The 12,344-nt window shown below is 48.1% G+C and overlaps 1 protein-coding gene across 3 annotated transcripts in view; it reads right to left on the minus strand.

The window, feature by feature from the left end:
* Positions 1–964: 964 nt before the first annotated feature.
* The window catches only part of Wdsub1 (WD repeat, sterile alpha motif and U-box domain containing 1), a 28,719-nt gene continuing 17,339 nt past the window's right edge, over positions 965–12,344 (minus strand). For all 3 annotated transcript variants that reach the window (XM_021639020.2, XM_060390220.1, XM_060390221.1), the window contains 6 exons: positions 11,930–11,963; positions 10,512–10,552; positions 10,325–10,431; positions 9,633–9,812; positions 5,958–6,098; positions 965–2,216 (listed from right to left, as the gene is read on the minus strand). In XM_021639020.2, coding sequence (XP_021494695.1) covers positions 2,059–2,216; positions 5,958–6,098; positions 9,633–9,812; positions 10,325–10,431; positions 10,512–10,552; positions 11,930–11,963 — 661 coding nt within the window. In that variant the 3' untranslated portion in view covers positions 965–2,058. The remainder of the gene's footprint in view (positions 2,217–5,957; positions 6,099–9,632; positions 9,813–10,324; positions 10,432–10,511; positions 10,553–11,929; positions 11,964–12,344) is intronic.

Genomic DNA, 12,344 nt, shown 5'->3' on the forward strand with positions numbered 1-12,344 from the left:
CTCCAGGTCTCACCAGATTCCAGAATTCCCCTCACATAACATCCACATGAGTCCCAAAGCAACCTTGGCTCCAGTTCCAGGGAATGCCATTACTTCGACTTTCTAAGACACCAGGACACACGAAGACACAAGACACTCACATGAAATAAAACACAATCGCTTTTTTGTTCTGTTTGTTTTTGAAAAGGTGGCCCCTATGTAACCCTGCCTGGCCTGGACCTCACTGTGTAGACCAGGCTGATTTCTAGCTCACAGAGATTCACTGGTCTCTGCAGGGACACACAGGACTGTGCAACCACTCCCAGGTAAAATGAAACTGTAAAAAATTATAAGACCAGAAATATTAATCTACAGTGAGCCATGAAAAAAAAAATGGAAGTTTGGTTAGCCCAGCCAGAGATACCAGTAAATTAGGAGGCTGGGGGCAGGGCTTGATGGCACATTCCTTAATTCTAGTATTCAGGAGACAGATGCAGGAGGATTGCAAATTCCACCCAACCTGAGCCCCATGGCTGGTGCACGACCAATCTCAGCAAAAGAGCAAAAACCTGTTTCAAGAAAACAGAACCAGAAATGAACAAAAACATCTGAGATGAATGCAGAGCCATCTTACAGAGAGAAACCAATCTCTGTGATGGTGAGCATTTTGCTTCAAAGTGTAGAATTACTGTGCTTAAGGGAACTGTAAAACAATGCTGCTAACGTGTAAGCCCCACTCGCCTAAGGACGGCTAAGTTCTCCAAATGCTGGAGGCTGCTCCCGTAATTGCCTGGTCGCGTATAACTGCATGTTTTCCCTTCTGTAAACAAACTTGCTGGTCCCTGACTACATGCATGCAGTAGGTGCCTTGTGAACTTTGCCTTTATAAACCCTGACTAATATAATTTGCTACCACATCTTGAAAGGGCTCTCTGGTGCCAGTATTGTTATGAGTGGTTTAGAGATTCATCAGTATGACCACGAGTAAAGTTTAATAAATAAGAGCTTTTATTAACTACTGGCCAGATCCATACCTGGGATTCCCAGAGTGTGGCCTTATTTCTTAATGTTTGTGGACACTTCCAGGGCCTGAGAGGACAGAGGCTGAGGACGCAGTCAGTGTCTGCTCCCAGCCCTGGCAGGCTTGCTGCAGTAAGCCTCCGAGATGGCTCCACGCTGGGGAACAGCCAGGCATCTGAGGTCAGTCCAGACAGCCCTCGGGAACGTCTCTTCCTGCGTGGGCCATGCGGACATGTGGCGCAGCAGGTGCCAGGCCGGCCGCCCTGGCAGGCGCAGTCCCAGCATGGGAGAGCTTCAGAATCCCAAGTTTCAAAAGGAAGCTGGTTTGCCGTATTTCAGCACAGTATTGACTATCTGACCTAGCTTACTCTGAGGTTGAATAATGGAGGAAAAAAATCCTTACACTATACAAACTTAGAATGTAACAAAATCGCTACTCAACATGCCTGGAGTGATTTTTTTTTTTTCAATTTACTGAACAATTTACAATTACACTGTCAAAATTCTATTATAAAAGTTGCTGGAAATTACTGAATGGCTGTTATCCAAGATGGAAACATCCGTACAAATCTATTTCAGGTATAGATGCTATAGGATGCGTCCTATACCTAATAAGAACAGATTTAGGCACTGTAATTTAAAGTCATAGTAAACTTTTATTCTCTACATTTTCTCACTAGTGCAAAAATATTTTCACTTTTATAGAAAAAGCAATGACATTAGATGCGTAATTCTGTGTCTTAAGGATAATAATTGACTGTTTTTAGTTTTGTTCTGGGTTTTTTGAGACAGGTTTCTCTGTGTGGCCTTGGCTGTCCTGGAACTTGCTCTATGGACCAGGCTGGCCTCAAACTCAGAGATCCACCTGCCTCTGCCTCGGAAGTGCTGGGATTGAAGGTGTGTGCCACCACCGCCCCAAGTCTTAACTGACAGTTTTAAAAAGTAACTGAATTTAACACCTGACTTTTTCTTCTGTTGTGCTTTTGTAATGCCTGCTTGGCATTTTGAGTCAAGTGAAGGACATCACTGAAAAGTGCATCCGATGCTGCGTGAGCACATTCATTTCTCGTGTGTCTCTAGCCATCGATTGATGGCCATCTTCAGAGTCCTATTTGGTGTCAGTACCAGCGAAGGAAGAACCAGGTTTGTCATGGGGCTTGTCCGTTTCTTTTTGTGGATCCAGTTTTCCATCGCTTCTCTCTCATAGGAATAGCCATCTGAAAAAAGGGCATAGCTTCAGGTAAGACGGCCACCGGGATTAGGAAGATGAACTGTGCAGACAATGCCGGTGTCTACTGGGAGCAGACCGGTCTTGCCTTGTTTGACACACCAGCCACGGCCCTGGCGGGGAGCCCTGAAGGCGTGCCACGCTTAGTCTTCGAAGTGTGAAGTACCGGTCACCCGAACAGTGGCCTATATACTTACCTCGTTCCTTCAAAACACGACCCCAGAGCCCAGAACCCTGCTGAAATTCAGACACTACAGTAGACAAAAGTGGGTGGAGTGGAGTAAAGATAAGTCCTGGTGAAGATGAGGGAAGAAAGAGCCTTCGGAGGAACTCGCAAATCCCTTCAACGTACCAGACAGCAATGGAGTTAAAGACAGAGATGTGGTACAGGGGGAAAAATCACCATGTTTACGCCCTGTCCATGCTAACCTGTTCGCTTTCACACAATGAAGACTGGGGTCTCTGAGGTGGGCATGGGGCCGCAGACCTGTCAGCCCCGCTCTCAGGAGGGGCCAGTCTGGGTGAGTGTGGTCTTGAGTTTCTGCTCCGGGGCTTTCACTGCTGCACTGCTGTCCTCCCCCAGGCTTAAAAGCTCACTGCTCTATGCTGAGTCTGTAACGCCCCCAACTGGTGGGAGCAGTGCCTCGAACTCGCCATCCTCCTGCCTCCGTGCGAACGTTATAGGCCTTGTGCCACCGGGTGCACTTCAGCTGTCATTCTGTCACAAGAACCCTGGTAAAGAAAGCCAGGTGTGGCGGGGCATGGCCATGCTCCGCTGCTAAAACAGGTGGGGACGCCGCTGGAGCGGCAGGGTCGAGGAACAAAGAGAGCCTGTCTCAAGCCAGGTGAAAGGCCGTGGGGACCACGACCGGCAGCTGGCCTCTGGCCTTTCATGTCTGTACTGCCAAAGCTCCCGGGTATTGAAATGGGCAGGTTCCCGCCTAGTTTCTATTATTTTGTTTTTTGTGTGGAGGCAGGGGACAATTCGTAGGCGCAGACCCCGCCTTTCACCCTGGATGTTCTAGAGGTCAAACTCAGGTTGTCAGGCGTGGCCAGCCCCATTTCCTATTTCATCCTTTGCCATCCCTGGACTTTAACTTCTAGAGAGAAAGCAGACTGAGTGCACCCAAAGCTTTCTTGCTACACTTGGATGAAGGTTTCTTTCAAGAGGGATGGCTGACCTGCAGGCTTAACACTGAACACAACTCACAGATCTCGACCTCCTGCGTTTTCCTAAACACCAATACACAGCAGCACTTCATCATCCAGGGACCACGGCTTGTATTCAACCTTTAGAACAAGCTCATCTCCACGTCAGGTGAGGAGACTTTCAAGGTCACACAGCTGTGGACATCAGAACTGACATGTAAACCCAGGCAGCCTGGCTCCCGTGTCCACACTGACACTCTGCATGCCAAGAGGCTTCCAGAAATGCCTTAACTGAAGCTTTGAGCAGCCTCCGTGGCAGGTAATGAAGGGTTCACAGACCAGCCCTGAAGGAGGTCTTGGAAGGTTTAAGAGGAAAGGTGGAAAGGACCAATATAATGACGCTCTCCTACAGAAATGCCTCAAGGAGTGAGTGTGCCCTGAGCAAGAGAGAATAAACGCATGCCATAGTGATGCCTTAAAGCAACACCCAGGAATCAATTCAGTGAACTTGAACTCAACTCGAGTATGGTGCCCCAGTGTGGGGGCTTCAGACAACAAGCAAAGTGGTCAGACCTGTGATAGAACATTCTTAGGATTAAAAACGGATGAATCAGCATGAAAAATGGTACAGGAGGAACTTTAACTTGCCTGGGCTAATTGCTGCCTCTGAGGCTAACTGCCTCTGTCTGCTAACCCAGGCCTAGTCCTGGAAGCTTTGGGCTTCCATTCAACCTGACCTAGGCCTAGAACATTTTCTGCCTCTGAGACTTACTGCTGAATAAGCTCACCCTTTCTTGTTCTTTCTGAGCTCTGGGCTGGCTGGTCCACCTCAGCTGTTCTGGCTCAAACACCTCTCCCAACTAACTCAATGTGGCTTTTCTCTCAGCCTCTGAATTGCTCTGCTTGACCTCTAAGTCAAGCAAGCTGCTCTAACCTCCTGGCTCCTTTTCCTTCTTTGGCTTAATCAGTCTTCACTTGAGTTCTCTCTGTATCCCATCTCTCTATTTCTGTCCTGGTAAAACTGCCTTTTCTCTCCTCTGCCTTGCTCTTTAAGTGGCTTCCCTTTCTGTCTCTTCTTGAGATAGTTGGGCATATCCTACTCTGTCAGCTCTTTCTCTGATTCATCACCTTTTCTGTCACTCAATCAGACATCACTTTCAGACAAGGGTGCTTTCTTCCACAAACTAACTTTACCTTCACTGTTTGGGATTAAAAGCCTGGAAGTAAGCTTTTCTTTACCTGAAACTTGTTCTATACCAGGCTGGCCTTGAACTCTTCTTGCCTCTGTCCCCTGAATTAAAGGCGTGTTTGCATTCCAGCCAGTTCACACAGACCAAGAAGGTCTGTGTATGTAACATCTTGCCAGGACAGCCATGTTCTGAATTCAAATTCCTCTACAACTGTGGACTCCATCAAAATCATGCATTTTTTTTCAAAGATGCCATAGAGAAAATACAATACATTGTCTTACAAAAGACAGACTTAGAATAACAAACTGATAACTCAATACGAAATGACATAAGGGCCAGAGGGTATATTATGAAAAGCATAACAGGTAAAAAGCATATGAGAAGATGCTTCATTGCAGGGAGAGGATTAAAAGTATGAGATGCTTCATAGCTGTTCTGCAGGATTAGAACTCCCACTACCATGTGTTTGCAAATGTGGGCAGAAACTGGAATTCTGTTATAATGGTGCATCTACATTGAGAAACATTTAGCAGTTTTTAACATGCTCTCAGTAACCAACGCAGAAATTCCACTCCTAAGTCCTCTACCCTGAGTCCTGTCCAAAGATCTGTGCATGGATGCCAGGGCAGCTTCGAGCATTGCAATGGATAAACTAGTACAGTGGGACACCTCGCAAAACAAGATAAATCGTTAAAAGCGTTCTGCCGAGCATGTCTGTATACTGATGACGTGTGTTTGGACTTCATACTCTTCAAATTCTTGTTTCTGGATCATTTAAATGCATGCTAGGTACAACAAAAGAGAACTAAGCCGTCATCTTACATCTCAAGGGCTGGGGAGATGCCCGGCAGGTAGAGAGCTCCTTGTGCAAGCACGAGGGTGTGAGCTCAAACCACCAGCACCCACACTTGAGGCCTGGTAGGGCTCTGCACGCCTGTAACTCCAGCGTTGGAGTTAGAGACGGGCGGACCCTGGGAGCTCACTGGCCGGCCGAGCCTAGTCGGCAGGTCTCAAGCTTCCGGTGAGGGACCGTGTCTTCAGGGAGGACGGCAGACAGTGATAAAGATGCCCGATGTCGTCCTCTGTGGATGCTCATCTACACACACACAGTCTCTCCACTGGAAGTCACAGAAATTCAAGTGAAATTTCAAAACTTCATCTTTTGTCTGAATTCCAAACTTACTGTGTCTAGTTTATCAGAAACATACACAGTGTACAATTCTTTACTTTCAATCTAGTGGTTTTTAAAAAAACAAAAACAAAAAAAACCCTCTTATGAGAAACAAAGCTGAAAATGTGAACACAGCCAAAGTTAAAGCGACGATGGGGAGTGACCCACTGCCCTGTGGCAGCACAGCACATACCGCGTGCCTGGCGGCCACCACACATACCTGAGGCTATGACGGGGTCCTTCATAAGTTCCCTAGTTATTGGGCAGATGAACTCATCAGGGATTCCGGAAGAAAGGGGATCCATCTTGGTCCTGAGCTCGTCAATACTCCTCAGCACTTTGCTGCGCAGACCTAGAGATTCTGAAAGAATTTATGTTACATTTAGGCAGCAAGTGAAAAATCTATAAAATGAAATATTACTAAAAAGTGAACTCAACTCTCCAAACTTAAGGATGTAAATACAGGTAATGCATAAAGCTAGAAAAGAGACGTGTTATTTTTCGGCCATGTGTTACACAATCAGCTTTCTGCTACTGGACACTGCTCAAGCCAACCAACAGGTGGAAGAATTGATCTTGGTTGGGTTTGAAGTCTGTGGATGCGCGGGCCACACTGCCCTTCGGCCTGTCATGAGGCAGGAGACTGCAGTGGGAACACTCCGAAACGAGGCTGTTTGCCTCCCGGTGTCTGGGAAGCAGGAGAGAGAGGGAAGGGACATGAGGCCCAGTGTCTCCTCAGGGAGAGACCACAGTGAGCCAACTTGATCCCACCCAGTCTCAGCTTGTGGAGTGCCATCTCCCTGCGGGTCTCAGGCTGGCACTTGAGCCTAACACAGGGGCAATGAGGCACACACATCTAAACCCTGGCAACCTGGATACTGATTTAAAAAAAAAAAAATGTCTCGTGGGCTTTTATGAGTTTTCAGAAAGGAACGATCAAAAAGTGAAAACCCTGGTTTAAAAAAAAAAAAAAACAACTCTCATCCCTATTCATAAATGTGTGATTATTTCAGTACAGGAATTCTGACCGAGTAGTTTCTACCAGCGTCTCTCTGCCAAACTCCAAGCTCCACAGCCCCGCTCCACATCCCACAGCCCTACAGCTATGACCGAGGCCAGTGTGCACACAGGCCTACTGACTGCACTCATGTCTTTTCTAACACTGTCCCCAAAGTGATTTTCTTGCTCTTTATCATGCATACTTTATATACTTTATATATGACAATAGTATTTGCAAACGTTCAGATTCACACATGCCTTAAAACATCTCTACGTCAAATATGCAAATATATGACACAAGGAGCTATTTCTTAGGGAAAATCCTGGCTCTGCACTGGAGACGGGAGATGAGGTGCAGAGCTACAAAGCAACCCACAGTGGTGCACTTTGATCACACCCTTCTTGAGGAATTGGTTTTTTGGTTTGGTGGTGCTGGTGGTTTTTGTTTTTTTGAGACAGGATCTTACTATAAGGGTTTTCATTGGCAAACTAGTCAATGTCTTACCTTTAGTTAAAACACTAGATTGAGAAACTCAAATATTTAGAAGCCCTTTATCCTGCTTTTACAAAAAGCCTGTTAACTGGAGGCTTGATGGTGCGCAACCTCTCGGCAATAGCTTTTGTGTCAAACGTGATGGACGCGCCGCCGTGGCTTATTTCATCCCAACGGCCTTCACAGTGCCTGGCCACCTCACATGCTAAGTGCCAGGCAAATCCGGATTTTACACTGGCATTAGACACTGCAAATCAGGCTACAGTGACAAATGCAGGCAAAACATCTCTCCATGTGAAAAGCAAACCTCAGCATTTATGTCATCAGATTGCCTTTTCTATTTGTTTTCAGCCCCAACTTTCTGTCTCAGCCCAATTTACTGCCTTAAGGAAAGTATGTTTCCTTAAAAATTCAAGACTAAAGAAAATTCTTTGTAGCTTAAAACAACTTTTCAGGAAAAGTTAACTTCTACCCTGAAGACAAATAAAACAGAACATTTCAACATACTTCAGAATGTCTGGGTATGCGGCCATGCACGCCTGTGAGCTTAGCCTTGTAGAGGCTGGGGGGGAGGGAGAGTGTCACGGCCACACGGTAGATCCCGACATGATACTTCAGAGCCATGTGGGGAACCAGATGTTCCCGAGAACATATTTTCTAATTCTGCTTCTGAATTATTGAATTTGCCAGTTTTCCAAACTGTAAAGCGGAATATTCATATGTTGAAGCCTATCACCATTGCTTCCCAGCCTTAGGCCAAGACCACGTATGAAACATAGATACAAATAACAGTGGTGTCACCAAGTGCGGCTTTGGGGACGAACAGCATCACGACCCTTACAGGAGAGGCCGCAGAGAATGAGCTCATCCATGCCACTAGGTGAAGGTACGGGAGGAACATCCATGAATCAGAAAGTGTTCCTGACTAGAGCCCAAACCTGCCTGCACCTTGGACTTGGCAGAATAAAAACATCAATTTCTGTTATTTATAAAGTACCGAGTTTATGGGATGTTGCCACACCAACCCAGCTGCATTAAGACAGCAGCCTAAGCCACAAGGAAATGCAAATCAAAGCCTAAGGGTGCTGGGTGGTGCTTCCCTCAAAAGCAAACAGGTGCTAGAGAGGCTCTGGAGAAACTGGAGCCCCAACCAATGCTGGCGGGACTGTGGATGGGCAGGCGGCTTTACCAAACAGCTTGGCCCTCCTCCATGTCCTGCCCAGAATCTTCCTAGGCCCCACCAATTCTACTCTGAGTAGATAAACAAGAAAATGGAGGAAAAATACTGAAAAGCTTCATGTGTTGCCAGGCATGGTGGTGCACGCCTGTAATCCCAGCACTTGGGGAAGGAGAGGCAGGATTACCTCTGTGAGTCCGAGGCCAGCCTGGTCTACAGAGTGAGTCCAGGACAGTCAAAGCTACACTAAGAAACCCTGTCTAGAAAAACCAAAACCAAAACCCCTTCATGTTCATAGAAGTCTTATTCATTACATCTAAAACACGGAACTATCCCGAACTCCATGAACTGATGACAAGTGAAAGGAGAGAGGCTAGACACGAAAGGCCACATATACTGAGTATTAGTACTAAAAGGTCAATAATAGGTCTGTAAACAAATACGAGTTCCAAAAGCTGGAAAGAGTGAGCTTCTGGGGGAGGGGAGCCCTGCCTCCTGGCTGGAAGTTCACAGCAAAGAGCAGGAGAGTGGAGCCACGCCCTGTAACAGGTAGGGACTGAGGGATGCTGGGAGAACCTGGAGGCCAGGTTTGGCTAAAAGGCACCTCAGCTGCTTGTCCTGGCTCTGAACCCCTGTACTTTTAAATGAGTCATTCTGACTGGTGAGGTATCAGCTAGCTGTCACCCAAGCATGGGGACCTGTGGTCCACAGGCAGAACCCATGTGCAGGAGCCAAGCATGGCGACCCCTGTTAATGATCTTAGCACTGGGGGCACAAGGACGAGTGGCCGGGGCTTGCTAGGGTGACCAGCCTCGCCCCAGCTGCTGAGTTCCAAGCTGATGGCGGCCTGTCGCAAAGCAAGCAAGCACGCAAACCAGGTGGCTGGCTCCTGAGCGGCAACAGACTGGGCCCTCTGCACACACCTACACATGGGCTCCGACACGCATACACAGACACAAATTTTTTTTTTTTTTTGAGAATAAATTTTAGGGATCTGAACTCTATTTTTAAAATGTGCAAGTTTCTAAAACTATAATCATAAACTGGGCCGGTTACTTGGAGAGGTGCTTCCTGCTCGCTGAGTAGGCAGATGGCGCTCCTGAGAAAGACTAGCCCGGACCAGCGCTGTGCGAGCAGCTTCTCGGGGAACCAGAGGTACCTGAACCCGCCAGCAGCAGGGAAAGGCCCTGGGGGCCCGCGGGGCCCGCCGCTCGCCGCCATCTTACCGATCTTCAAGTCGCCGGCCAGGCTCTCCTTGGTGAGGTGCAGCAGCTCTTTTCCATCGATGTTGTTTGTCTGGAAGACGCCGACGAGGTCCTGCAAACCTTGGGCGCGAAGCCATGCCGAGACGTCCTCCTCTGACCAGTCTTCGGTTAAGCGCCTGAGCGGCTCGGTCACGCTTCCGGCTGTAAGACACACGGCCCGTGAGCCGCAGAGCGAGCGATTCTCTGGGGAGCCCCGCCCGGAGTGTGCTTTACTGCTTTAGCGGCCTGTAAGAGGTGTGCCGGACCCTGCAGGCGCGATCAAACGCTGCCGGCCACGCTATCCCTCAGGGACTTCACTGCGGAAAGAGGTTTTGGTTTTTCGGGACTTGTGCGCACACTCTCCCGCTGGCCTGCGCGCTGGTCCACTTTTTCCTCACTTTGTGATGTTCCCACCAGTGAGGGGAAGCGCCATTTGCTCTACCATCTGCATATCTGCAACCCCATGTAGTTATTTCTGACAGTGATAAATAGGAAGCTTTTTTGGAAAGTTGTAGGCCTGCGTTCCTTGTGGGGGGAGGGGAGAGAAAAAGAAAGCCAACGTGCGATGTAACCAGGTTTCTGATTAGTGCTGAGATGGGTTAAGGATGCTCAGTGCTTGGGTCTTGGGTTTGAGGACGCCACAGAACGGGCAAGGATGGGGTCATCTTACTGACCTTGGCAAGGCACTTCCAGGTCAAACTGCCAAATGTTCACCGTCTTGTCCATTGAACCAGTGGCAAGTAGAAGGGTGTTGGGTGCAAAGGCGCAGGTTGTGACATACCTAGTTAACGAACACAGCCGTTACACAGCGCCTGGCTCAGTTTTTCATCAGATTGAAACAAAGCGAAATTAACGTCAGACCTGGTGTGTTGGGTCAGCGTGTGAAGCACGGTCTGGGTGCCCTGAAAAAACGACAGTGACGGTTACTCGGGCAGAGGCAGGTCGGGATGAAGCTTCACTCAGAGGCTCTGCCTGCCGAACACATTCCCAGTAGCTGACCTGGTGAGGACAGGAGGGCTGCACCCCTAGCTAACACCTGGAGCTTGTTCTCACAGTGACCCCTGCTGTCTGCCAGTTCACCAAGGCCATTAGTGGGAACCCAGTCGTACGGTAAACAAAGTAAGGTGTATTCCTGCTGCAGTGTCTCATTTGTACGTCCTGCGGGGACCAGCGAAGGGACAGCGCTGATTCTGTGAGTAGTTGGCTGGTCAGTGTACAGATACTGTCCTAGTCAGGGTTCCTATCACTGCGACAAACATCATTTCTAAAAGCAACTTGGGGAGGGAAGGGTTTATTTCTCTTACACTTCTGGACCTCAGTCTATCCCTGAGGGAAGGCAGAGCAGGACCTGCTAGCAGGAACTGCGTCAGGAAGGGGCACGGAGGACGGCCCCCACTGGCCTGCTCCCCGTGGCTTGCTCTACCTGCTTTCTTTGGCACCATGGCCTTGGGCGGCCTCTCATGTGCACCATTAAGAGAAAATGCTCGACAGAATTGTCTACTGGCAACACGATGGAGGCATTTTCTCGACTGAGCTTGCTCTTGGCAGATTAACTAGTCAGGACAGATGTGTGTGGCAGGGACTGGCTGGTGTTTCATAGTTAAAAACCAATGTTATAACCGTTTGTGACTATACACAACCCGTAACAAGCTGGCGGGAATCAGCTGTTTCATCTGCCTTGACTATTTGTTCCCAATTTTTGCTGGAACCTCTAATAACTTTAACTCCTGTGTGAGTAACTCATCGGTGGCCTCCGACGACTTACGCCTCCACTAACTGGCTGGCTTGGCTGATGCCCGAGCCCGGTCGGGAGGTGCCAGGCAACCCGATTTTCTCTTAAAGATCATCCTTGTTGGCTATATCTTTGTGAGATGTAAAACCTTCATTTTTATTTATACTCATGCAATTCCGCACTTACTCATATATATCTGCCCCAAATTTGTATTTTCCCAAGTCTATGGTAGCGTGCTCTTTCTTCGGCTGGTCCCTAAACTTGACCCTGTAACTCTAGGAACTACAGGCAGGCCACACTGAGGCGCACCCTGCTGTTACGGAAGTCGGGTCTGATGAATTTTTGGACACTTGTCTCTTTAACTCTGTGTTCCCTATGACTACGTTTAAATCCATCTATCGTGAAGACATGATTGCAAGAGTTGAGGGGTTCCCGAGTATCTCACCATTTCAGCATTGTGAGAATGTATGTATCTACTTAGTGGGCCCAATAAGAATAAACATATTTTTATATAACTACATTCACACATAGGAGCTGAAGTACTTACGACAGCATATATGATGACGGACTTATCCACTGACCTTAAAAAGAAAAGAAGGAGACAATAGGTGAGGAGTTCTATAACAACCGAGCACACCCTCTTGAGGCTGCAAGACTGACAGCGAGCCTCTAGAATGAGTGGATGCGGCTCTTACAGGAGAAAGCTGCCACCCAGAGAACACTGGGCACGCAACAAAGCACAGGGCTTACACGACAGACCAAAACACGCTGCTCACCTTCTTCAGACTCTTCCAAATAGACGCTAAGGAGTGACCTCACAACATGGAGGACAGGATTTCCCAGCTGCATAGCAACGTCAGTGTGGACAACTATCCAAGAAAACCAGTACCTGCGCGGGAGCTGTGCAACTCAGGTATGCTGCTGTAAGCAGCACGGCGGGCACCAGCCGCACACTAAACGTT

This window comes from Meriones unguiculatus, chromosome 8 (genome assembly GCF_030254825.1).
Source record: "Meriones unguiculatus strain TT.TT164.6M chromosome 8, Bangor_MerUng_6.1, whole genome shotgun sequence".
NCBI classification, from domain to species: Eukaryota; Metazoa; Chordata; class Mammalia; order Rodentia; family Muridae; genus Meriones; species Meriones unguiculatus.